General features: G+C 51.4%; 1 protein-coding gene across 1 annotated transcript in view; it reads right to left on the reverse strand.

Moving 5' to 3' along the window:
- UNC5C (unc-5 netrin receptor C) overlaps window positions 1–27,731 on the reverse strand; it is a 337,270-nt gene that overhangs the window by 57,945 nt on the left and 251,594 nt on the right. Inside the window, exon 4 of the mRNA XM_064148354.1 lies at window positions 16,560–16,663. Within this exon, the coding sequence (XP_064004424.1) occupies window positions 16,560–16,663 (104 nt within the window). The remainder of the gene's footprint in view (window positions 1–16,559; window positions 16,664–27,731) is intronic.

Genomic DNA, 27,731 nt, shown 5'->3' on the forward strand with positions numbered 1-27,731 from the left:
AAAACACACACATGCATATTCAGTCTGAGTCTCAGATGATTAGACAAAAACTAAAGCTATCAGCATTAAATTCCCTTTCATCCCTGCAAAAGCACTGAAGATGAGATGAAAACAGAAGTTGCCAGTGACTGAGTAAAAAAAAAAGATCCTCAGCATACTGCTTCTGGCTCTTCACCAACTCTCTTAGGAAAAAGATCCTTTTCACCTAAAAGCACTCAGAATTTGCTAATAATAAAACCTTTAGTCTGCAGAACAAAAAAATCTGTTGGGACTGTGTGTGCTTGCCTAAACTCCATCTCTCCTATGAGATTCATCTTGAACATGTCTAATTTGGTCTTCTGGTATCCAGGGTTTGGTGATGCCATGAGTCCATTCATCTAGCAAACAACAACAGCACCAAAGCTGAAGGCAGAAACTGATGAATAATTTGACAAGGGATAGAAGATTCCTCTTTTAAATATATATATAGATCACATTCAGTGATTCTGTGATCCACAACCTCCCTGGAGGTGCTCAAGACCTCTGATGAGGATGGTGAGACAGGTTGCCCAGTGGGGATGTGGCTGCTCCCTCCCTGGAGGTGTTCAAGGCCAGGTTGGATGAGTCCTTGAGTACTGAGAGCTGTTCCTGCCTGTGGTGGGGGTTTGGAACTGGATGATCTTTGGAACTGGCTGCCCAGGGAGATTGTGGCTGCTCCCTTCCTGGAGGTGTTCAAGGCCAGGTTGGATGAGCCCTTGAGCAACCTGTTCTAGTGAGAGGTGTCCTTCCCTATGGTGGGGGTTTGGAACTGGATGAGCTTTGGAACTGGCTGCCCAGGGAGATTGTGGCTGCTCCCTCCCTGGAGGTATTCAAGGCCAGGTTGGATGAGCCCTTGAGCAACCTGTTCTAGTGAGAGGTGTCCCTGCCTATGGCAGGGGTTTGGAACTGGATGGTCTTTGGAACTGGCTGCCCAGGGAGACTGTGGCAGCTCCCTCCCTGGAGGTGTTCAAGGCCAGGTTGGATGAGCCCTTGAGCAGCCTGTTCTAGTGAGAGGTGTCCTTCCCTATGGTGGGGGTTTGGAACTGGATGGTCTTTGGAACTGGCTGCCCAGGGAGATTGTGGCTGCTCCCTCCCTGGAGGTGTTCAAGGCCAGGTTGGATGAGCCCTTGAGCAGCCTGTTCTAGTGAGAGGTGTCCTTCCCTATGGTGGGGGTTTGGAACTGGATGAGCTTTGGAACTGGCTGCCCAGGGAGATTGTGGCTGCTCCCTCCCTGGAAGTGTTCAAGGCCAGGTTGTTTGAAGCCTTCAGCAACCTGTTCTAATGGGAGGTGTCCCTGCCTATAGTGGGGGGTTGGAACTGGCTGAGCTTTGAGGTCCCTTCCAAGCCAAACATTTCAATGATTCATTCTATGAAACTGATGAATAATTTGACAAGAGACAAAAGACTCCTTTCATATAGATATATAGGCATGAGCAGAGCACCACAACAAAGAGCACACTCCTCCCTCCAGTGGATGTGTTTTCTCCCTCAGTCTTCACACCAATGATAACTAATTAAAGACACAACAAGAAGCAAACAAGAGTTTAGCTGGCACTTATTTTAAGTCACTAACATTTTTCCTGGTGTGGGTGATTGCAGTGCTCCTCACCTCCAAACCTCCTTAGAGGGTGGAGAGACACTGAAACAGGCTGCCCAGAGAGGCTGTGGAGCACAGAATCAGGTTGCCCAGAGAGGTTGTGGAGCACAGAATCACTGAATCAAAGATCCCATTGGGTGCTTCTGTGCTTCACAACCTCCCTGGAGGTGTTCACGGCCAGGTTGAATGAGACCTTAGGTGACCTGCTCTAGTGGGAGGTGTCCCTGCCTATGGCAGGGGGGTGGAACTGCATGATCCTTGAGGTCCCTTCCAACCTAAACCATTCCATGGTTCTATGATTCTGTTGAGGTAACAACAGGTTCTATGATTCTATGATCCTGCTGAGGTAACTCAACAGTGGGAGCAGGGCTGCTCTGACACCTAAGTAGGAGGAGATCAGATGTCAAACACAAAAGAGAAGAGATGAAAGCAGAACAAGACAGACTGATTTATGGATGACAAGTATGCAAACTGTTATTGCAGGAGTTAAAAGCAATGATCTCTTTTGATGCCTTGGTGTTCCCCAAGGCACAGCCCCCTTGCTAAAGTAGGTTGCTAATCCAGTCAGCAAGGAAACTTATCCCTGGTTTAATTCCTTTGCCTGAACAAGGGTAGCTGTTGCCCCCTGGGTAAACCACCACACTCACAAGAAAGCTGGCAGATGAAGCACTGGAAATTTATGTACCAGAGGCCAGCACCCTTCTGGGCAAGCAGAAAGAGGGATAGTGGCATACTCATGGGTATTTCCAAGGGCACAGCATGCCTGTTTTCAGGATGCTAATAAATCACATCTTCTTGAGGATCAGTCTAAATCACATCTTTGTGGCTCCATTTTTCAAATCTGAAAAAGATGTTTCCAGAGCAGATGTTTGCTTTTGCCTAAACACTGAGGATGTATCTGGGGCTGTTCAAGGCAAGATTGGACGTGGCACTTGGTGCCATGGTCTAGCCTTGAGCTCTGTGGTAAAGGGTTGGACTTGATGATCTCTGAGGTCTCTTCCAACCTTGATGATACTGTGATATTGTGATACTGTGATCACTCGTTCCAGCCACAACAGTTCTTAAACCTGGATCTGATTATTCAATTTAATGAGACATCTGCCCAGTTCTGGGCTCCTCAATTCAAGAGAGATGTTGAGGTGCTGGAAGGTGGCCAGAGAAGGGCAAAGAAGCTGGTGAGGGCCTGGAGCAGAGCCCTGTGAGGAGAGGCTGAGGGAGCTGGGGGTGTGCAGCCTGCAGACGAGGAGGCTCAGGGCAGAGCTCATTGCTGTCTACAACTACCTGAAGGGAGGCTGTAGCCAGGTGGGGTTGGGCTCTTGTGCCAGGCAAGCAGCAACAGAAGAAGGGGACACAGTGTGAAGTTGTGCCAGGGCAGGTCTAGGCTGGATGTTAGGAGGAAGTTGTTGTCAGAGAGAGTGATTGGCCCAGGGAGGTGGTGGAGTGGCTGTGCCTGGAGGTGTTGAAGCAAAGCCTGGGTGAGGCACTTAGTGCCATGGTCTGGTTGCTTGGCCAGGGCTGGGTGCTAGGTTGGACTGGCTGAGCTTGGAGCTCTCTTCCAACCTGCTTGATTCTATGATTCTATGATTCCTACGGTGGGATTGATTGGCCAGGGCTGGGTGCTAGGTTGCACTGGCTGAGCTTGGAGGTCTCTTCCAACCTGGTTGATTCTATGATTCTATGATTCTATGATCCAACGCCGCTAACGCGCTGGGCAGGCGCTGAGCCATTGCTGTGAGTGGCTGAGGAAGCGCAGGATCCGAGGTGGCTGTGATTTAGGGCAACATACCTTGTGGTGCCTTTTCTGCCCCCCTGCTCCCCAGCGAGAGACAGATGTGTTGTCTCTAATTATTCCTTGATTGGTATCGGGAGATACATTAACATAATTGGCACATTTGTTCTAATTCACAGAAGGGATCTGCCACGTGCAGCCCGACCCGGGAAGGCAGACCAGCAGCAAGCACAGGGAACCTGCAGTCGCCACCCTGGCTGTACCTCCGAGTGGCAGCCAGGCTTGTGCTGCTGCAGGACGTTTGCAGCAGCAGCAGCAGCAGCAGCAGCTGCCTGAAATAAGGCAGCGCACGCAGAGAATTACAGTATCATCATCATCAGGGTTGGAAGAGACCTCACAGATCATCAAGTCCAACCTTTTACCACAGAGCTCAAGGCTAGACCATAGAATCATAGAATCATAGAATCAACCAGGTTGGAAGAGACCTCCAAGATCATCCAGTCCAACCTATCACCCAGCCACCATGGCACCAAGTGCCACGTCCAATCCTGCCTTGAACAGCTCCAGGGACGGCGACTCCACCACCTCCCCGGGCAGCCTATTCCAGTGTCCAGTTAAGCCTTGCAAACCTGGGGCAGGGCTGCTGTGTAGACTGAGTGAGCACAGGGAGTATAAATCACACAAGTGATTACCTATGCAGGAAAAACTATTAAGCAAGCTAATGTCTGACACAAATTTAGCCCTGCCAAGCTACCAGCGTTACCAGGCAGCTCAATCTTGGCACTCTTGCCTATGCGTGAGTGTTTCAGGATCTGGTACAGCAACAGCACAACTGCTCCACAAGAAACTCAAGACTGGAGAAGGGAATATGAGCACACATAGCTCACAGTATCACAGTATCATCAGGGTTGGAAGAGACCTCACAGATCATCAAGTCCAACCCTTTAGCACAGAGCTCAAGGCCAGACCATGGCACCAAGTGCCACGTCCAGTCCTGCCTTGAACAGCTCCAGGGACGGCGACTCCACCACCTCCCCGGGCAGCCCATTCCAGTGTCCAATGACTCTCTCAGGGAAGAACTTTCTCCTCACCTCCAGCCTAAATCTCCCCTGGCACAGCCTGAGGCTGTGTCCTCTTGTTCTGGTGCTGGCCACCTGAGAGAACTCACAGAATCACAGAAACATTCCGCTCAGAAAACACCCCCAGGGTCACCAAGAGCAACCTACAACCCTACTCTGCAAAGGTTCACCCTAAACCATATCCTCCAGCACCACATCCCAATGTCCTTTAAACACAGCCAGTGTTGGTGACTCCACCACCTCCCTGGGCAGCTTTAAATCTAGGCTAAATCTACCCAGTCACAGTTTGAGGCCATTCCCTCTTGGTCTAGATCTTCTCCTTCTGACTGTAGAAGTTACAGAGCAAAGAGCTCCTGAAGGAAGTGGGGGAGAAAAAGAGGGTGTATCGCCTCTGGAAGGAGGGGAAGGCTTCTCCTGATGTGTTTAAGGAGGTAGCCAGACTATGTAGGAGAAAAATTAGAGAGGCTAAGGCTCAGCTAGAACTTAGGCTGCCACCTCTGTGAAAGTTAACAAAAAACACTTTTATAAATTTATCAACGCTAAAAGGAAGGGCAAGAAGAGCCTCCACTCCTTACTGGACCAGGAGGGGAACACTATAACTGATGATGAAGCAAAGGCAGAGGTCCTGAATGCCTTCTTCGCCTCAGTTTTCAACAGCAAGGAGGGAGGAGTTCAGGGCAAGTGGCCTCTTGACCTGGGGGATGGGGTCGGGGAGCAGTGTGTTCCCCTGGAAATTCATGAAGAATTAGTTCAGGACCTGCTGAGCCACCTGGACACCCACAAGTCCATGGGACCAGATGGGATCCATCCCAGGGTGCTGAGAGAGCTGGCAGCTGAGCTGGCCAAGCCACTCTCCATCATTTTCCAGCAGTCCTGGCTCACCGGAGAGGTCCCAGGAGACTGGAAAATGGCCAACGTGGTCCCCATCCACAAAAAGGGTGGGATGGAGGAACCTGGGAACTACAGACCTGTCAGCCTGACCTCAGTGCCAGGGAAACTGATGGAGCAGGTTCTCTTGGGGCCAATAACTGCGCACCTGAGGGATGGCAAAGATCTCAGGTCCAGCCAGCATGGGTTTAGGAAGAGCAGATCCTGCCTTTCTAACCTGATCTCCTTCTATGATCAGGTACCCGCTTGGTGGCTGTGGGGAGGCCTGTGGATGTGTCTATCTGGACTTCAGCAAGGCCTTTGACACTGTCCCCCACAGCAAACTGCTGGCTAAGCTGTCAGCCCATGGCTTGGATGGCAACACTCTGTGCTGGGTTAGAAACTGGCTGGAGGGCTGAGCCCAGAGAGTGGTGGTGAATGGTGCCACATCCAGCTGGCAGCTGTTACTAGTGGTGTCCCTCAGGGATCAGTGCTGGGCCCCATCCTCTTTAACATCTTCATAGATGATCTGGATGAGGGCATGGAGTCAGTCATCAGCAAGTGTGCAGATGACACTAAGCTGGGGGCAGATGTGACTGAGCTGGAAGGCAGAAGGGCTCTGCAGTGGGACCTTGACCGCCTGGACAGATGGGCAGAGTCCAAGGGGATGGCTTCAATAGCTCCAAGTGCAGGGTGCTGCACTTTGGCCACAACAACCCCATGCAGAGATACAGGCTGGGGTCAGAGTGACTGGAGAGCAGCCAGACAGAGAGGGATCTGGGGGTGCTGATTGATACCCGCCTGAACATGAGCCAGCAGTGTGCCCAGGTGGCCAAGAGAGCCAGTGGCATCCTGGCCTGCATCAGCAATGGTGTGGTCAGCAGGAGCAGGGAGGTCATTCTGCCCCTGTACTCTGCACTGGTCAGACCACACCTCGAGTACTGCGTTCAGTTCTGGGCCCCCCAGTTTAGGAAGGACACTGAGATGCTTGAGCATGTCCAGAGAAGGGTGACAAGGCTGGGGAGAGGCCTTGAGCACAGCCCTACGAGGAGAGGCTGAGGGAGCTGGGGTTGTTTAGCCTGGAGAAGAAGAGGCTCAGGGGTGACCTTATTACTGTCTACAACTACCTGAGGGGAGGTTGTGGCCAGGAGGAGGTTGCTCTCTTCTCTCAGGTGGCCAGCACCAGAACGAGAGGACACAGCCTCAGGCTGTGCCAGGGGAGATTTAGGCTGGAGGTGAGGAGAAAGTTCTTCCCTGAGAGAGTCATTGGACACTGGAATGGGATGCCCGGGGAGGTGGTGGAGTCGTCATCCCTGGGGCAGTTCAAGGCAAGGTTGGATGTGGCACTTGGTGCCATGGTCTAGCCTTGGGCACTGTGCTAAAGGGTTGGACTTGATGATCTGTGAGGTCTCTTCCAACCTTGGTGATACTGTGATACTGTGATACTGTGATACTGTGATACTCCTTACACGTCTTGCAATCACAAGAGGAAAGTCAGGTCCTGGATCCCATTGTCTGCACCACACAATCACAGAAGCACAGAATCAGAGAATTAACTAGGTTGGAAAATACCTTTGAAGTCATCAGGTCCAACCTAGCACCTTCTAATTAACTAAACCATGGCACTAAGTGCCTCATCCAGCCTCCTTTTAAACACCTCCAGGGATGGTGACTCCACCACCCCCCCAGGCAGCCCATTCCAATGCCAATCACTCTTGCTGGGAAGAACTTCTTACTAACATCCAGCTTGAACCTGCCCTGGCACAGCTTGAGGCTGTGTCCTCTTGTTCTCTCCCTGGGTGCCTGGGAGAAGAGACTACAACCTCCCTTCAGGTACTTGTAGAGAGGAATGAGCTCTGCCCTGAGCCTCCTCTGCTGCAGGCTGCACACCCCCAGCTCCCTAAGCCTCTCCTCACAGGGCTGTGCTCCAGGCCCCTCCCCACCTTTGCTGCCCTTTTCTGGATATGCTCCAGTATCTCAACTTCTCTCTTGAATTGAGGATCCCAGTGGACTGAGTCTCTTCCTCTGGAGATTTTCAAGCTCTCTCTGGATGCACTCTTGTGTGACCTGCACTAGATTCTATGGTCCTGCTCTGGCAGAGGGGGGGTGGACTGGAAGGTCTTCAGAGGTCCCTTCCAACTCCTAACATCCTGAGATCCTGTGATTCACTTAGGAGCATCACTGAAGCTGCACTAGAAAGGAAAAGTGTAGGCTTAGATCCTATAGAGAATTCAAGACTCAACAAATTTGGTCCTGGAAAAAGAAGTGCACATCTTGGTGCTGCCTTCTGCACTGTGAAAATGAACTGGTGGGAGCATCATTGAAACTGCCCTAGAAGGGAGAATTGTAGGCTTAGATCCTATAGAGAATTCAAGACTCAACAAATTTGGTCCTGGAAAAAGAAGTGCACATCTTGGTGCTGCCTTCTGCACTGTGGAAATGAACTGGTGAAGAAATGTTCAAGCAAGGCCACCTACCAAGTTAGTTGCCAGTGTATTTCCCAGCAAAGAACAAAGTGGAACTGCAAGCCAATCCTAAGCAAGGGGGGATAACCTAGCTCTCATCCTTCTCAGAATTGTCCTGATCACCCACCAGTAAGTAGTCTGGGGTGTAAAAGACACAGAGAAGAGAATGGAACTGAAACTGGATGTTTCAGTTGACACTGGGGAGATGCAGCTGGCTGTTCAGCTGAGTGCTGGCAGTTCCCATCTAGCCTGGTGGGTCACAAAAAAATCACAGTATCACAGTATCACCAAGGTTGGAAGAGACCTCACAGATCATCAAGTCCAACCCTTTAGCACAGAGCTCAAGGCCAGACCATGGCACCAAGTGCCACGTCCAGTCCTGCCTTGAACAGCTCCAGGGATGGCGACTCCACCACCTCCCCGGGCAGCCCATTCCAGTGTCCAATGACTCTCTCAGGGAAGAACTTTCTCCTCACCTCCAGCCTAAATCTCCCCTGGCACAGCCTGAGGCTGTGTCCTCTTGTTCTGGTGCTGGCCACCTGAGAGAAGAGAGCAACCTCCTCCTGGCCACAACCACTCCTCAGGTAGTTGCAGACAGCAATGAGGTCTGCCCTGAGCCTCCTCTTCTCCAGGCTAACCAATCCCAGCTCCCTCAGCCTCTCCTCGTAGGGCTGTGCTCAAGGCCTCTCCCCAGCCTCGTCACCCTTCTCTGGACACACTCAAGCATCTCAGTGTCCCTCCTAAACTGGGGGGCCCAGAACTGAACACAGTCCTCAAGGTGTGGTCTAAGCAGTGCAGAGTCCAGGGGCAGAATGACCTCCCTGCTCCTGCTGGCCACACCATTGCTGATGCAGGCCAGGATGCCACTGGCTCTCTTGGCCACCTGGGCACACTGCTGGCTCATGTTCAGGCAGGTATCAATCAGCACCCCCAGATCCCTCTCTGTCTGGCTGCTCTCAGCCACTCCGACCCCAGCCTGTATCTCTGCATGGGGTTGTTGTGGCCAAAGTGCAGCACCAGCACTTGGAGCTATTGAAGCCATCCCCTTGGACTCTGCCCATCTGTGCAGGCGGTCAAGGTCCCGCTGCAGAGCCCTTCTGCCCTCCAACCCAGCCACATCTGCCCCCAGCTTGGTGTCATTTGCAAACTTGCCAAAAGGAACAGAAATGTGTGGGACCAGGCACTGAGAACTGTGAGGAGCTTTATCCTGTACCTGTCTGTATGGCCAAACCTTGTCCAACAGCTCTCCAGGGCAAGTGAACGAGCAGTTCTCGTTCATTTTGGGCTGTGCTCCTCCTGCACACAAACCTGCTTTCCCCTCCCCACTCTTCCTCCCATTCACACTCACAGACAGCTCTGTTGTGTGTTGGGAAGCACTGCAATGAACAATGTCACTTCCCACCACCTAATTAGTATTTGTGGCCACAAACACTTCTCTGAGAGCTCACTTTGCTGCTGGGAATAGAAAGCACTGCCTCGGTGGCACCCACCTGCATGGAAATGTGTGCAGAGGAGCTCCCAGCTAAGGGATAACTACTGCAAAACCTAAGTGGCTCTCATGAAACATGGCAAATAGCAGTCATATTAATAATCAATTAGATGGAGCTGACACTTGATGCTGTCTATTTGGAGAAGTCCCCAGCTTCCACCAGCTTTTGCCCATGCCAAGAGCTGCCAAACAAAGCCTGTATCACAGTCATCTTCACTGGGCAAAACACCCTCTCCTGCCTCTTGACTCAGAGATGGTTTTCCACTTCCTCTAGCTCCTAATTAAAGCCATGCATGTGCATACACATCACAACCCAGTTTTAAACCCAACTGGGTCACCAAGCTGTACATTACACCCTGGTTCTGCAATTAAACTACTTTGTGCAACACCTCAATTATAATTAAGGAAGCAATTACCTCCCCGTTAAAGGTGCTGCAAATCACACACTTCAGTGCAGAAGTTTGCCTGGCAGTCTCTGGCATATTAACCCATCTTGCATGTCACAGATGTTTTGATCTATAACCTCTTGGAACAAGCTAATTTGATGTGGCTCCATGCCTGTATTTTATCACGTGCAATGTGATGCTAACACCTTTCAAAGAACAAATTAAACAAGCTAAGGGGTTAATTGCTAATAGCTCTACCATTACTGTAGGAGTGAAGAAGAAGGGGATCCTTCCTGCCTTCCCAGGGTAGGTTAGGAAAAAATGCACCCAGAGAAGAGAGTGGAATTGAAATGGGATGTTTCTGTTGACACTGGGGAGGTGCAGCTCTGTGTGTTCAACTGAGCACTGGCAGCTCCCACCTAGGCTGGTGGGTCACACTGCTTCTCTCCCCACCTTATCCTATTCTTCCTCATCGAGGCAAAACAGAAGTCAGGAAAGAATGGAGCTAGAGCAGGACGTTGTTTGTTTTCATGTCCATGCCTGCTTTGGGTTTTGTATCATTTCACAGCAGGAAAGTGAGTTTGCCTCATCACCCCTCAGCTAAGAGAGGAAACATCACTGTAAGAGCATAGAATCATAGAATCAAACAGGTTGGAAGAGAGCTCCAAGCTCAGCCAGCCCAACCTAGCACCCAGCCCTGGCCAAGCAACCAGACCATGGCACTAAGTGCCCCAGCCAGGCTTGGCTTCAACACCTCCAGGCACAGCCACTCCACCACCTCCCTGGGCAGACCATTCCAATGCCAATCACTCTCTCTGACAACAACTTCCTAACAACATCCAGCCTAGACCTCCCCTGCCAGAGCTTCACACTGTGTCCCCTTCTTCTGTTGCTGCTTGCCTGGCAGAAGAGACCAATCCCACCTGGCTACAGCCTCCATTCAGGGAGCTGCAGACAGCAATGAGCTCTGCCCTGAGCCTCCTCTTCTGCAGGCTGCACACCCCCAGCTCCCTCAGCCTCTCCTCATAGGACTTGTGCTCCAGTGCAGGAGGACCTGCACTGCTCCTTCTACTGCCTGCTGGGCCATGCATTGGAAAAGACAAATCACTCCCCTGAGTGATTCAGAACCTGTAGGTAGGTTAGGTTTGATATTGGCTATAAAACTAGGAGTGGGGAGGTGTGCCACTGTGCAGCTGGCACTGGTGCCAGCCAGGGCTGGTGGGCAGGGATATGTGACTGCAGAGAAGCTGATCTGGTTTTCCTGCAAACTAAGCAAACTCTCTGCTCTTTACTTTGTCCCAAGTGAACAAACAAGATGTACTTTGATTTGACCTCAGGACCTCAGGCCCATGATGCTCGTGTGCTTCAATACACCTCCTTCTATTTGGATCTTGTGTTTTGGGCTCTTTTTTTTCCTGGTGGCCATGACCTGAGCTCCCTTTAATGCTTGTCATGTCCTAGTGGATCTGGTGGACTGGTAAGTGCTGCCTTAAAAGCTTTGTCTGCCCACCTCTGTCTTCATCCTTCTGGCCCTCTGGAGCAGCTGTATGCTGTTATGTGGTTAAGATCTGCTTTAGCATTGATCTGTAAGAGCTTGATACAGTTGATTGCAATTAAATATTCTGGGAATTATAAGATTAAATTCCCCAGCTACTGAAAATAGGACAGAATGCATCCCTGAGAGCAGTTGTTCCACCAATTTATAAAAACCAAAACTAAGTGAGGCAATAAAATCAAAGATAAAAAGGAAGATGGTAGGACTCTAGACTCCAATATTATGGTTTCACATCATAAGTTGTTCTTCCTCCACTTTGGTGTTAAGTCCAGTGTGTCTGGACTCCAGTGTTACATCACACTGAATGCCTATTTTGTGTGGTTTCACAGCACAAACTTCTCTTACTTTGTTTTGGTGTTAAATCCAGTGACTACTCCAGGAGCCTGTAAGTGGGAAAAAAATGCAATCACAAAACACACTCCCCAGAGTGGGAAGAGTCTGAGGAATATGCTCACCAAAGCACTGCACAGAACTTCACACAATCTCTTAGGTTGGCAAAGCCCTTCAAGCTCATGAAGTCCAACCATCAGTTCCACACTGACAAGTCCTTGGCTAAACCAAACCCCTCAGCACAACATCTCAGCACTGTGAATCACTATGATTGGAAGGGATCACCAGCATCACCCAGTCCAACCTTCATCCCAGCAACCTTCAGCACCAGACCACAGCCTCAAGCACCACAGCCACTCTGCTTTTAAACACCTCCAGGGATGGGGACTCCACCACTTCCCTGGGCAGCCTGTGCCAGTACCTGACCATCTGCTCAGGAAAGAACTTCCTCCCAACAGCCAACCTAAACCTGCCCTGATGCAACTTGAGGCCATTTCCTCTTCTCCTATCATTAGTAAATGGGGAGAAGAGACCAGCTCCAGCCTCACTACAGCTACCTTTTAGGTAGCTGTAGAGGGCAATAAGGTCCCCTCTCAGCCTCCTCTTCTCCAGACTGAACACCCCCAGCTCCCTCAGCTGCTCCTCACAGGCCATGTTTGCCAGAGCTCTCCCCAGCCTCACCACCCTTCTCTGCACCCACTCCAGCATTTGACAATGCCACTAACAGTTGCAGCACACACATTTATGTGCTCTGCTTGGAATTAAAACAGTCTTTCAGCAAGATGGAAGACATCTTCAGCCTGCTGCCTGCCTTCTCTCTAGTCCCTTTGTACTTAGCTACCTGTACCATCATATCAGAAACTTCTCTGCCCAGATAAATGAAGTCTTAAACAAAGAACCCATTCATCTCTAAATTAAAATAATCATGTAATCCTTCAACTCACCTAGTTAGCTTTCATCTTTCTGACTTTTAATATTTATCTTACCAGCTTCAGCAAGTGGCTGTAATAAAGTGTCACATTAAGGTATTCATATTCATTAGTGTTCAGGGCTTTGTTCTTTCGATAGCGTTGGAAAGGATCTACAAAGAGGCTGAATTAGGCAGCTGTCCAATCTGGGTGTTTGATCCCCTTCTGACTTCAAAAGTCAGAAGAGGTAAAAAAAAAACCAACATTGGGAAGAGTTCTATTTGATGGGGTGGATATGATTTCTGAGGCTGCCAAGTGTTAATTGGGGTCTGCCCTGAACACTGCACAAATCAGAGTCAGAAGCAGTTAGCGTTCGGTGGTGAATCTTGGCTGAGTGAATCAGGAGAGCAGAAGCCAGGGAAAAAAGGTGCAGGAGAGCTTTGCAGGGATCACAGTGTCACAGCATCACCAAGGTTGGAAGAGACCTCACAGATCATCAAGTCCAACCCTTCACCACAGAGCTCAAGGCCAGACCATGGCACCAAGTGCCACGTCCAATCCTGCCTTGAACAGCTCCAGGGACGGCGACTCCACCACCTCCCCGGGCAGCCCATTCCAGTGCCCAATGACTCTCTCAGTGAAGAACTTTCTCCTCACCTCCAGCCTAAATTTCCCCTGGTGCAGCCTGAGGCTGTGTCCTCTTGTTCTGGTGCTGGCCACCTGAGAGAAGAGAGCAACCTCCTCCTGGCCACAACCTCCCCTCAGGTAGTTGTAGACAGCAATAAGGTCTGCCCTGAGCCTCCTCTTCTCCAGGCTAACCAATCCCAGCTCCCTCAGCCTCTCCTCGTAGGGCTGTGCTCAAGGCCTCTCCCCAGCCTCGTCGCCCTTCTCTGGACACGCTCAAGCATCTCAATGTCCCTCCTAAACTGGGGGGCCCAGAACTGAACACAGCACTCAAGGTGTGGTCTAACCAGTGCAGAGTACAGGGGCCTCCATTTCCATGCACCACAGAAAATCATAATGCTTGGGTACCACTCACCCAGCTGGGCATTAGAGACTTTTCTGAGGACATAACTGGACTGGATGCTGAAATTTCACAGGTTCTTCTGTTGTGGAAGGCCTAAGCAAGCCAAAATAGGCCCCAGGGCCCTCAGCCTCTCCTCCTCAGCCATGCCCTCCAGTCCCCTCATCATCCTCACAGCCCTCTGCTGGCCCTCTCCAGCAGATCCCTGTCCCTCTGCAACTGGGGAGCCCAGAACTGAACACAGTATTCAAGATGAGGTCTCAGCAGGGCAGAGTAGAGGGGCAGGAGAACCTCCCTTGATCTGATGGGCACACTCCTCCTAATATAGCCCAGGATCCCCTTGGCCTTCTTGGCCACCAGGGCACATTGCTGTGCCAAGAGTCCTGCCTGTCAAAACTACAACACAGTATTCATTTTGAAAACCATCCCAGCTTGCATTCATCAATTACCTTCCACTGCAGTCTGTAACACTGCATTCAAACAAACTACCTCTCATCTACTACTACCTGCAAAGAAGCATCAGAGAAGAAAAGTAAAAAACATTGCTGTGAAGTTCCTGAGGGAAGTCAACTGATTCATGTAACAGTTGTCAGTTAGGTCTGACTTGGCAGATCTAAATGCTCTTTACAGCTTTGGGGGGGTGGGGAAAGAAGCCCTCAGCTTACAGGAAAAGCAAATGGGAAAAGCCTTCAGTGCTGATTATCCCTCCTGATGTTTGTGGACATGTTCCTGCAGTTCTGATTAAATCTAAACTTGGGTTAGCTGGAGAGATAACACTTGAAGCTTCATCTCCTGAGAAATCAGTCATCAGTGCTGAGTGACAACCACTTTGCTACTTAGCCCTGACAGTCTAACTTAGCCTAATGCAAATCACCAACAATTTCTCCTGTGCATGGCAGAGGAAAACTGCAGAGAATTCAGCTAGAGGAATTACTGTCGCTAACAATCAATTTTTCTCTTAAGAGCTGCAGTGGATTTAGGATTTCAGAGCCCCTCCTGTGACTCAGAGACACCTCCTCTAGTCTTGTGGAGCCACCAAGGCACTTAAGGAAGCTCCTGATCACAGGGACACCCACTGCTGTCAGTGGGCATGGGTTTTATTGAAGGGAAGGCAGGTGGATGGCAGGATACCCACTCTGGGTTCACTTAATCACAGAGTGTCAGGGACTGGAAAGGACCTCCAAAGCTCATCCAGTCCAACCCCTCTGCCAGAGCAGGATCACCTAGAACAGATCACACAGGAACACATCCAAGCAGGTTTTGAATATCTCCAGAGAGGGAGACTCCACAACCCCTCTGGGCAGCCTGTGCCAGTGTTCCATCACCCTCACAGGGAAAAAAAATGTCCTCCTGTTTCCATGGAACTTCTATGCCTCATCTTCCACTCACTGCCCCTTGTCCTGGCATTGGGAAGAGCCTGGCTTCATCCCCCTGGCACTCATCCTTTACATATTTCTAAACATTGATGAGGTCATCTCTCAGTCTCCTCTTCTCCAAGCAGCACAGCCCCAGCTCCTTTAGCCTCTCCTCATAAGAGAGTTGTTCCATTCCATTAATCACCTTTGTGGCTCTGTGCTGGACTCTCTCAAGCTTAAATGCCAGTAGGAAAACCAGATAAGCCCCCTGAAGATCAGCTGCTTGGCAGACACATCCCCTGCTTGCCTCCACCCCATGCTACTTCATCTGGAAGCCTCTACCCTTCCCTGGTACACCCTCGTGTGCCAAACTGGCCTGCTGGTGCACCCATGAGACTGTGCACAAAGAAGGGAGTGGAATATAATCAGTCAAAGTAAGAATCAAACCACCTTTTATCCTGTGCTTGAAAGGTGCTTCTCAGAACAAGTGAAATGTGTTTTCTTTTCCCTTAAGAGGACAAAGAAAGATAGTAAGGGCAGCAATCAATGAGCTCCACCTGCAGCGTGTCCTTCAGATGCCAGATAGAACTGTGGCTTCTGAATAGAATCATAGAATCAACCAGATTGGAAGAGACCTCCAAGCTCAGCCAGTCCAACCTAGCACCCAGCCCTATCCAGGCAACCAGACCATGGCACTAAGTGCCTCATCCAGGCTTCTCTTGAATACCTCCATGCACAGCGACTCCACCACCTCCCTGGGCAGCCCATTCCAATGCCAATCACTCTCTCTGACAACAACTTCCTCCTGACATCCAGCCCAGACCTCCCCTGGCACAACTTCACACTGTGTCCCCTTCTTCTGTTGCTGCTTGCCTGGCAGAAGAGCCCAACCCCACCTGGCTACAGCCTCCCTTCAGGCAGCTGCAGACAGCAATGAGCTCTGCCCTGAGCCTCCTCTGCTGCAGGCTGCACACCCCCAGCTCCCTCAGCCTCTCCTCATAGGATTTGTGCTCCAGGCCCCTCACCAGCCTTGATGCCCTTCTCTGGACACCTTCCAGCACCTCAACATCTCTCTTGAATTGAGGAGCCCAGAACTGGACACAGCACTCAAGGTGTGGCCTGAGCAGTGCTGAGTACAGGGGCAGAAGAACCTCCCTGCTCCTGCTGGCCACACTGCTCCTGAGCCAGCCCAGGATGCCATTGGCTCTCTTGGCCACCTGGGCACACTGCTGCCTCAGCTTCAGCTACTATCTATCAGTACCCCCAGGTCCCTTTCCTCCTGGCTGCTCTCCAGCCACTCTGTCCCCAGCCTGCAGTGCTGTTTGGGGTTGTTGTGGCCAAAGTGCAGAACCCTGCACTTGGCCTTGTTCAATCTCATCCCCTTGGCCTCTGCCCACCCACCCAGCCTGGCCAGGTCCCTCTGCAGGGCTCTGCTACCCTCCAACAGCTCCACAGCTGCTTCAGGCTTGGTGTCACCTGCAACCTTACTGATGCTGGACTCAATCCCCTGCTCCAGATCATCAATTACGATATTGAACAGGACTGTGCCCAGCACAGGGGAAGAGAAAACTGAAACCAAACTGCCTGCCTTTCTGCCCAGCAAGGCACTGTGACCCAAAGCCATCAACCAGTTCCTGATCAATCCTGTCTACAAAGAGCAGTCAGCTCTTCACTACCACCTAACTCACTGCACCCTTAGGCACCGACCAGGTCTTAGTGAGATGTTTGAGTGCGAGGACACTGCTGTTGCTGCTCACCTCTGCTACGGGGATGCCTTCAGGTGGACGGCACTGGAGCAGGACCTCTTGCTCCAGGGACACTTCCTTCCCCAAGGGCTCCTGCTCAAAGGTTTTCCGGAGATCTGGGAGGAGAAAAGAAAAAGTATCATAGAATCATGGAATGGTTTAGGCTGGAGGGGACCTCAAAGATCAGCCAGTTCCATAGGCAGGGACACCTCCCACTAGAACAAGTCGCTCGAGGCCTCATCCAACCTGGCCTTGAACACCTCCAGGGAGGTTGTGGAGCACAGAAGCACCCAATGGGATCTTTGAACACCTCCAGGGAGGTTGCGGAGCACAGAAGCACCCAATGGGACCAAAGATCACATTGGGTGCTTCTGTGCTCCACAACCTCCCTGGGCAGCCTGTGCCAGTGTCTCACCACCCTCACTGCAAAGAACCTGATTGCCTGGGAGAAGAGGCCACCCCCACCTGGCTACAATGTCCCTTCGGGTAGTTGCAGACAGCAATGAGCTCTGCCCTGAGCCTCCTCTGCTGCAGGCTGCACAACCCCAGCTCCCTCAGCCTCTCCTCATAGGATTTGTGTTCCAGGCCCCTCACCAGCTTTGTTGCCCTTCTCTGGACACCTTCCAGCACCTCAACATCTCTCTTGAATTGAGGGGCCCAGAACTGGACACAGCACTCAAGGTGTCATTAGTCTAGAAACGTGCACTAAATGCAAAACCATCCTGCTTTAACCTCTTTACTGCCTAGAACTGCTGGGTAGGTGCTGCCCCCTTTCCCTGGCAACCACTGCAGTGGGGCTGCTGCAGGTGAGAGGGACCCTGCGAGCCCCCAGCTCTCCCCTGCTGCGTGTGCCACTGGACTCGAGCAGGTCAATGAGCCACCAACTAAAAACACACTTAGGTAAAGGCCTGGGCAGAACAACACAGTAATGTTCTCAAGGGAGCCATTGAGTAAATGATACTAATTTTGGGAGAGGAGAGGGGGGGAAATGCATAATTGTGTATTTCCAAGGCTGGGAGCTCTTACATTCTATTCTGTTGGCTCCTTCCTACACACAGCATTATCCCATCACCTCCTGCTGCAGCTGTGCCACCTACTAATAGCTACACAAGGTGGCTGCACAGGACAGCTTTTACCTAGGAATTGGGTTCCTTGGTTGTGATAAACCTGTTGACAAGGTGTGTGTGTGGGGGGGGGGGGTGTTGAGTGACAACGAAGCAGAAGGCCTGGGCAAATCATAGAATCATAGAATCAAGCAGGTTGGAAGAGAGCTCCAAGCTCAGCCAGTCCAACCTAGCACCCAGCCCTGTCCAGTCAACCAGACCATGGCACTAAGTGCCTCATCCAGGCTTTTCTTGAACACCCCCAGGGACGGTGCCTCCACCACCTCCCTGGGCAGCCCATTCCAATGCCAATCACTCTCTCTGTGAAGAACTTCTTCCTAATATCCAACCTATACCTACCCTGGCACAACTTGAGACTGTGTCCCCTTGTTCTATTGCTGGTTACCTGGGAGAAGAGGCCACCCCCCACCTGGCTACAATGTCCCTTCAGGTAGTTGTAGACAGTAATAAGATCACCCCTGAGCCTCCTCTTCTCCAGGCTAAACAGGCCCAGCTCCCTCAGCCTCTCCTCATAGGATTTGTGCTCCAGGCCCCTCACCAGCTTTGTTGCCCTTCTCTGGACACCTTCCAGCACCTCAACATCTCTCTTGAATTGAGGGGCCCAGAACTGGACACAGCACTCAAGGTGTGGCCTGACCAGTGCTGAGTACAGGGGCAGAATAACCTCCCTTGTCCTACTGGCCACACTGTTCCTGATACAGGCCAGGATGCCATTGGCTCTCTTGCCCACCTGGGCACACTGCTGCCTCATCTTCAGCTTACTATCTATCAGTACCCCCAGGTCCCTTTCCTCCTGGTTGCACTCCAGCCACTCAGTCCCCAGCCTATAGCACTGCTTGGGGTTGTTGTGGCCAAAGTGCAGAACCCTGCACTTGACCTTGTTAAATCTCATCCCATTGGCCTCTGCCCACCCATCCAGCCTGGCCAGGTCCCTCTGCAGGGCTCTCCTAACTCTGTCACCTGTGCTAACTGCCATGAAGCATCCTGCTGGAACAGAACTGAACAACACCCAGCTGGGACAGCTCTCTACAGCTACCTGAAGGGAGGTTGGAGCGAGGAGGGGGCAGCCTCTGCTCCTTCATGGCAAGGCACAGGAGCAGAGGAAATGGTTCCAAGCTGCTCCAGGGGAGGTTCAGCCTGGATGCTAGGAAATATTTCTTCCCCAAGAGGGTTCTCAGCCACTGGAATGTTCTGCCCAGGGTAGTGCTGGAGTTCCCATCCCTGGAGGTGTTTAAGCAGCCTGTGGACTTGGCACTTGGGGACATGGTTTAGTGTTGACCCTTAAGCTCTGGGTGGAAGGTTGGACTGGGTGAGCTTGGAGGTCTCTCCCAGCTGGATGTTTTCTGTGTGGGTTTTGAAGTGACTGCTTTTTCCTCTGTGGCCACTGCTACGGTTTCTAAGGGTAACAATAACGTCCTTCAATTCTTCCATCTTCAGATTCCTCTGCCATTTAGGGCTGGGTGATGGGTTGGACTGGATGATCTTGGAGGTCTCTTCCAACCTGGTTGATTCTATGATTCTATGATTCTACGATTCTATGGCAACTTCACACTGTCAAGCAGGAGCCTGCTAATGCCCTGAGAGACTCTGGATTGTTTTCCAAGCAGAGTATTTGCAAGGACATTTTTCAACTCTTCAAAAATACACCCCCTAAAAAAGTCTTAACACTCTCTTCAGCAGGTATGCCTCAAAAGGCAAAGCAGCAAAACACTCTGGGTCAGGACCTCTCTGTCAATGAATCATAGAATCAAGCAGGTTGGAAAAGAGCTCCAAGCTCATCCAGTCCAACCTAGCACCCAGCCCTGGCCAAGCAACCAGACCATGGCACTAAGTGCCCCAGCCAGGCTTGGCTTCAACACCTCCAGCCACACAGACTCCACCACCTCCCTGGGCAGCCCATTCCAATGCCAATCACTCTTTCTGACAACAACTTCCTAACAACATCCAGCCTAGACCTGCCCTGCCACAACTTCACACTGTGTCCCCTTCTTCTGTTGCTGCTTGCCTGGCAGCAGAGCCCAACCCCACCTGGCTACAGCCTCCCTTCAGGTAGTTGCAGACAGCAATGAGCTCTGCCCTGAGCCTCCTCTGCTGCAGGCTGCACACCCCCAGCTCCCTCAGCCTCTCCTCACAGGGCTGTGCTCCAGGCCCCTCACCAGCTTTGTTGCCCTTCTCTCAACACCTTCCACCACCTCAACATCCCTCTTGAATTGAAGTGCACAGAGTGTGAATTATTAAAGCCTCAGGTTGGCAGCAGCACTGCTAATGCAACACAGAGAGAGAACCTCCTCTACCCTCCCCTGCAACAGGAGACAGACAAGAGGAAGGCTGCTGCAATTCTCTTCAGTATTATTTTGGCAATGCAGAATGATCCCTGATTGTCTGCTTTAGCAATACTCTTCCTCCCACTGTCCAAGCAATGCTGCTGCCACAGCTTATCATCCCTAGAGTGGAGTGAGCCCTCCTGGACAGCAATGCTGAAGAGTCTGTCTTGCTTTTCTCACCAGCTCTCTTATGTATCTCACCCAGCTGCAGCTGGGGATGTCACCACCAGGCAGTCTGCACTCCCAACAGGCATTTTCCTCCAGCTCTAATTTCTCTCCAAGTTTTTCTTCAGAAAAAACAAGCAAAGAAGAACAAAAATTCTGCCCTGCTGCCTTGAGCCAGACTATTTTCTTTATTAGTGCATTGTCTCAGTAAGTCCAGAGTGGGCTCTTGTGGCATATATTGCAGCATATTTAAGGTAAGACTTTCCTTACAGACTCCTGAAGTACTTCTGCACAATCCTCTCTGGTAAGGATGGGTGGCTGCACCCAGAGCTGCAGTGAAATCTCATTATTTACCTCAAGTCCTGCTTAACTGGGGAGGTGCCAATGCACTGGAGAGTAGCAAATGTGACCTGCCTACAAGAAGGGAAGAAAGAAGGATCCAGGAAACTACAGACCTGTCAATCTGACCTGGGCACCAGGGAAGGTAATGGAGCAGGGCATCTCAAGTGTCATTACACACCATATAGAAACAGAGAATCAACCAGGCTGGAAGAGACCTCCAAGATCATCCAGTCCAACCTAGCACCCAGCCCTGGCCAATCAACCAGACCGTGGCACTAAGTGCCTCATCCAGGCTTTGCTTCAACACCTCCAGGGATGGTGATGCCAACACCTCCCTGGGCCCAGTCAGCAGGGGTTTATGAAGGACAACTATGGCCTGATGAAGCTGATCTTCTTCTAAGACAAAATAACCTGACTATTGGATGAGGGGAAGGCTGTGGATGTTGTCTACCTAAACATTAGAAAAGCCTTGGACACTGTTCCCCACAGAATTCTTGTGGCCAAAGTGGCTGCTGATGGCTTGGACTAGCACAGCTCTGCTGGATGAAGCAGTGGCTGGGGGAAAGGGCCCAAAGGGTGGTGGACAATGATGCTAAATCCAGCTAATGACCAGGCACAAGTGGTGTCCCTCAGGGCTCAGTGTTGGGACTACTTCTGTTTAACATCTTCATTGATGATCTTGAAGGAGACAGAGGGTGTGCCAGCAGTAAGCTTGCAGGTGACACCAAGCTGGGTGGCAGTGTTCATCATAGAATCATCATAAAATCAACCAGGTTGGAAGAGACCTCCAAGATCATCCAGTCCAACCTAGCACCCAGCCCTAGCCAGTCAACCAGACCATGGCACTAAGTGCCTCAGCCAGGCTTTTCTTGAAGACCCCCAGGGACGGTGCCTCCACCACCTCCCTGGGCAGCCCATTCCAATGCCAATCACTCTCTCTGTGAAGAACTTCTTCCTAATATCCAGCCTAGACCTACCCTGGCACAACTTCACACTGTGTCCCCTTCTTCTCTTGCTGCTTACCTGGGAGAAGAGGCCACCCCCCACCTGGCTACAATGCCCCTTCAGGTAGTTGATCTGCAGGAGGGCAGAGAGGCTCTGCAGAGGGACGTGGATGGATTGAATGGATGGGCCAATGTTAATGGGATGAGCTTCAACAAGGCCAAGTGCCAGGCTCTGCACTTGGGCCACCACAACCCCAAGCAATGCTACAGGCTTGGGGCAGTGTGACTGGAAAGCTGCCTGCAGAAAGGGACCTTGGGGTTGTGATTGACAAGCAGCTGAAGAGGAGCCAGCAGTCAGCTCAGGTGGCCAAGAAAGCCAATGGCATCCTGGCTGGGATCAGCAATGCTGTGTGCAGCAGGGGCAGGGAGGGGATTGTCCTCTTGGACTCTGCTCTGGTGAGGCCACAGCTTGAGTGCTGTGTTCAGATCTGGGCACTGCAATACAAGAGAGATGTGGAGGTGCTGGAGTGAGTGCAGAGGAGGGCAAGGAAGCTGGGGAAGGGCCTGGAGAGTAAATCTGATGAGGAGTGACTGAGGGAGCTGGGGATGGTTAGTGTGAAAAAGAGAAGGCTGAGGAGAGACCTCATGGCTGTGAAAGGAAGTTGTGGAGAGGCTGCTGCTGGTCTCTTCTCACAGGTAAGTAGTGATAGAACAAGAGGGAATGGCCTCAAGCTGCCACTGGGTAGGTTTAGACTGGACATTAGGAAGAATTTTTTCCCAGCAAGAGTGGTCAGGCAGTGGAAGGAGCTGCCCAGGGAGGTGGTGGAGTCCCCAACCCTGGCTGTGTTTAGAAGTCTTTTGGATGAGGTGCTTGAGGTTATGGTTTAAGAGTGAACTTTGCAGAGCAGGGTGAATGGTTGGACTTGGTGATCCTGAGGGGCTTTTCCAACCTGAATCTTTGTCCTGACTCTGTGAAATAACAGAATTTCAACAAGCATCCAACTAAAGAGTACAAAGGGAAATCAGAGTTTCAGTGCAGACCATACTGTTAGCTTTACCCCTGAATGTCTCCGCTGTTGGGGGACAGAGGAATGGCATCTTCATTTCCACGCACTGCTAAATGATCTCCTTTCACATGGAATGCATTTTCAGCTTGCAAACCACTCAGAGGTTGCATGCTAAAGGTAATCATTTGTACAGGATTCCATGGCACTTCCTTTTTTCACTTGTCAGCTTGGAAGGAGGAGCAAAAAAATGACCTGACTTTTTTTTTTCTCCCCAATCAAATGTACTTTATCTTAGTGTTCTGAGTTTTACTCTGATGGGTGGGTGGGTTAAACTTTAAGTCCATCTTTTATCATTTCTGAGGCATGTGGTAAGAGGCAGACCAGATGCTTTCAAGGCAGCATTAATGCAAGGGTGACTAATGAAGGAGCATGAAAAATGGACACTCGTCAGGCAAGGACTTAGATGTAAACCAGAAACGAACAGAACAATGCAGCATTACTGTCAAGGAAAGATGGATTTCTGCCCGTGGGGGACCTTAAAGACTCTGTTCCTTCTAGTACCTCCAAAGTCAACTTTCCCTCTATGAGAAGCAATTCTGAAAAACAAGCAAGCTTTAAGAGCACAGAAAGAAAAAAGAAGTATGTTCTTTTCCAGCCAACTTTCACATTGGCAGTGCCCATGGAGAGAAGTTTGGTCTGAGCTGCCAGGGAGATAGGATTTGAAGGATGTGAAAAGATCTCAGGCTCACAGGATGTCAGGGGTAGGAAGGGACCTCTGGAGATGTTCAGGTCTAACTCCCCTGTCAGTGCAGGACCATAGAATCTAGTGCAGGTCGCACAGGAACACATCCAGGCAAGGCTGCAAAGGCTCCAGGCAGGGCTGCAGAGGCTCCAGACAAGGAGGCTCCACAACCTCTCTGGGCAGCCTGTGCCAGGGCTCTGGGATCCTTACACTCAACAAGTTCTTCCTCATCTTGAGGTGGAGCTTCCTGTGCTGCAGTTTCCATCCCTTGCCCCTTGTCCTGTGGCAGGGCACAAGTGAGCAGAGGCTGTCCCTGTGCCTTCCTTCCTGACCCCCAGCCCTCAGATGTTTATAGGCATTTGATGAGATCCCCTCCCAGCCTTCTCCTCTCCAGACTAACCAGCCTCAAGGCTCTCAGCCTTTCCTCATCAGGCAATACTCCAATCTCTTATAGAACTCATAAAATCAGCCAGGGTTGGAAGGGACCATGAGGATCATGCAGCTCCAACCTCCCTGCCATGGGCAGGGACACCTCACACTAGATCAGGCCATCCAGAGCCCCATCCAGCCTGGCACTAAGCACTTCCAGGAACAGGGCCTCCACCACCTCCCTGGGCAACCTGCTCCAGGGTCCCACCATTCTCACAGCCAAGAACCTCCTCCTAACACCCAGTCTGAATCTACCCTTTTCTAGCTTTGTTCCATTCCCCTTGGTCCCATCACTATCTGACAGCCTAAAAAGTCCCTCCCAGCTTTCCTGTGTGTGTGAACAGCAAGGGATGGGGTTCTGCTGCACAAACCACACTTGTGGGTTGTGTCTAATACCACATACTCTGGATATCCATTCCTATTACAATCTTCAAGTGATGTCCTTCTCTTCTCTCTCTCCTCCTTATCACAGAACCACAGAATTAATCAGGTTTGAAAACACCTTTGACATTGAGTCCAACCTATCACCTAACACCTTCTAATTAACTAAACCATGGCACTAAGTGCCTCATGCAGCCTCCTTTTAAACACCTCCACGGATGGTGACTCCACTACTTCCCCAGGCAGCCCATTCCAATGCCAATCACTCTCTCTGCCAACAACTTTCTCCTAACAGCCAGCCTAGACCTCCCCTGGCACAGTTTGAGGCTGTGTCCCCTTCTTCCACTGCTGGTTGCCTGGCAGAAGAGACCAACCCCACCTGGGTTGAAGAACTTCTTCCTAACATCCTACCTAAACCTGCCCTGGCACAGCTTGAGGCTCTGTCCTCTTGCTATGTTCCTGGGTGCTTGGGAGAAGAGACCAACCCCACCTAGCTACAACCTCCTTTCAGGTAGTTGTAGAGAGAATTAAGATGTCCTCTGAGCCTTCTCTTCCCCAGGCTGAACAATCTCAGTATCCACCCAACTTTTTATCTGTTGCAACAGGTTTTAATGCTTTGGGGGCTAACCATAGAATCAACCAGGTTGGAAGAGATCTCCAAGCTCATCCAGTCCAACCTAGCACCCAGCCCTGGCCAATCAACCAAACCATGGCACTAAGTGTCCCATCCAGCCCAACCTAGCACCCAGCCCTGGCCAGTCAACCAGACCATGGCACTAAGTGCCCCAGCCAGGCTTGGCTTCAACACCTCCAGGGACACAGCCACTCCACCACCTCCCTGGGCAGCCCATTCCAGTGCCAATCACTCTCTCTGACAACAACTTCCTAACAACATCCAGCCTAGACCTCCCCCACCACAACTTCACACTGTGTCCCCTTCTTCTGTTGCTGCTTGCCTGGCAGCAGAGCCCAACCCCACCTGGCTACAGCCTCCCTTCAGGGAGCTGCAGACAGCAATGAGCTCTGCCCTGAGCCTCCTCTGCTGCAGGCTGCACACCCCCAGCTCCCTCAGCCTCTCCTCACAGGGTTTATGCTCCAGGCCCCTCACCAGCTTTGTCAAAAATGATCTCACAGTGTTGCATGACTTAGATGTGTAAGAAGAGTGAAGAGAGGCACTACAGCAACATAGCAGTGGAGCTTGGGCCCCAGCAGTGGGAGGTGAGATAACAGAGAGCCAGTGAAGAATCAGTGGCTTGGTTTACTCTCCTACCTGTTTCTCTAGAATCATAGAATCATAGAATCAATGAGGTTGGAAGAGACCTCCAAGATCATCCAGTCCAACCTAGCACCCAGCCCTAGCCAATCAACCAGACCATGGCACTAAGTGCCTCATCCAGTCTTCTCTTGAAGACCCCCAGGGACGGTGCCTCCACCACCTCCCTGGGCAGCCCATTCCAATGCCAATCACTCTCTCTGGGAAGAACTTCTTCCTAACATCCAGCCTAGACCTCCCCTGGCACAACTTGAGACTGTGTCCCCTTGTTCTATTGCTGCTTGCCTGGCAGAAGAGGCCACCCCCCACCTGGCTACAATGCCCCTTCAGGTAGTTGTAGACAGTAATAAGATCACCCCTGAGCCTCCTCTTCTGCAGGCTAAACAGGCCCAGCTCCCTCAGCCTCTCCTCATAGGGTTTGTGCTCCAGGCCCCTCACCAGCTTTGTTGCCCTTCTCTGGACACCTTCCAGCACCTCAACATCTCTCTTGAATTGAGGGGCCCAGAACTGGACACAGCACTCAAGGTGTGGCCTGACCAATGCTGAGTACAGGGGCAGAATAACCTCCCTTGTCCTACTGGCCACACTGTTCCTGATGCAGGCCAGGATGCCATTGGCTCTCTTGGCCACCTGGGCACACTGCTGGCTCATCTTCAGCTACTATCTATCAGTACCCCCAGGTCCCTTTCCTCCTGGCTGCTCTCCAGCCACTCTGTCCCCAGCCTGTAGTGCTGCTTGGGGTTGTTGTGGCCAAAGTGCAGAACCCTGCCCTTGACCTTGTTCAATCTCATCCCATTGGCCTCTGCCCACCCATGCAGCCTGGCCAGGTCCCTCTGCAGGGCTCTCCTACCTTCCATACTCTGTATGACTGCACATCCCTTCTACATGGAGATAACCCATCAGGTGAGCCCATCTCCTGTGCTGCATTGATCTTATCACTATACAGCATCTGACATGCATATATTAGCTACATTCCTTTGAAGAAATGTCTGGGGGGAAAAGAGCTTTCAGATATCTAGGTAGGAAAAGAGTACCAAATGACACAAAATATTAACATGTGCAGTTCCTTACTGCACCACAGCTTTTACAGTGATCTCAAAGCCTGATTTTAGGGCAATGAATAAAGGAAAAGAAGAGACTAACCACATGCATTACACTAAGAAAGATGAGGTAGCAACCATTACAGAGAAAGCTGTTATCTTCCTATAGGTCTTCAACAAATCATAGAATCATAGAATCAGTCAGGGTTGGAAGGGACCACAAGGAGCAGCCAGTTCCAACCCCCCTGCCATGCCCAGGGACACCCTACCCTAGAGCAGGCTGCACACAGCCTCACCCAGCCTGGCCTTAAACACCTCCAGCCATGGGGCCTCAACCACCTCCCTGGGCAACCCATGCCAGCCTCTCACCACTCTCATCACCAACAACTTCCTCCTCACCTCCACTCTGACTCTCCCCACCTCCAGCTTTGCTCCATTCCCCCCAGTCCTGGCACTGTCTGTGAGCCTCAAAAGTCCCTCCCCAGCTTTTTTGTAGCCCCTTTCAGATCCTGGAAGGCCACAAGAAGGTCACCTGGGAGCCTCCTCTGCTCCAGCCTGCACAGCCCCAACTCTTTCAGTCTGTGCTCACAGCAGAGCTGCTGCAGCCCTCTGAGCATCCTCCTGGCCCTGCTCTGGACACACTCCAGCATCTCCACAGCCCTCTTGTAATGAGGGCTCCAGAACTGGATGCAGTACTCCAGGGGGGGTCTCAGCAGAGCACAGCAGAGGGGGAGAATCCCCTCCCTGGCCCTGCTGGCCACACTTCTCCTGCTGCAGCCCAGGCTCTGCTTGGCTTTCTGGGCTGCAAGTGCACACTGCTGGCTCCTGCTGAGCTTCTCTTCCAGCAGCACCCCCAAGTCCCTCTGCTCAGGGCTGCTCTCCAGCCACTCACTGCCCAACCTGGATTTGTCCTTGAGATTGTCTCGACCCAGCTGCAGGACCTTCACTTGGTCTTGTTGCACCTCCTGAGCTTGGCTTGTGCCCACCTCTGCAGCCTGTGCAGCTCCCTCTGGATGGATCCCTGCCCTCCAGCCTGGTTGCTGCACCACACAGCTTGGTGTGGGCAGCAAACCTGCTGAGGCTGCACTCAATGCCTCTGCCCATGGCACCCACAAAGATTTAGGGCTTACATTCTCACTGTTTTTTTCTCAAGGACAGCATGGGTTAACCTCATGAAGTCAGTGAGGGTACAGCAATACCCAAGTGGAGCAAACAAAAAAGTGAGGCTGCTGGATGCACATGGGCTCAAAGCAATTTATCTTTGCCACCCCATGATTATCTGATCTAAAAAATCAGGTCAAATCCTGCAGCTATTTTTTTCCTTCTTACCAGATGGATTTTCCAGTGGGTTTAAACTCGGCTCTGAGTTACACAGGCTCAGACCTCATCCATCCTTTTAACAGCAGTTTTGGC

This window comes from Pogoniulus pusillus, chromosome 9 (assembly GCF_015220805.1).
Source record: "Pogoniulus pusillus isolate bPogPus1 chromosome 9, bPogPus1.pri, whole genome shotgun sequence".
NCBI classification, from domain to species: Eukaryota; Metazoa; Chordata; class Aves; order Piciformes; family Lybiidae; genus Pogoniulus; species Pogoniulus pusillus.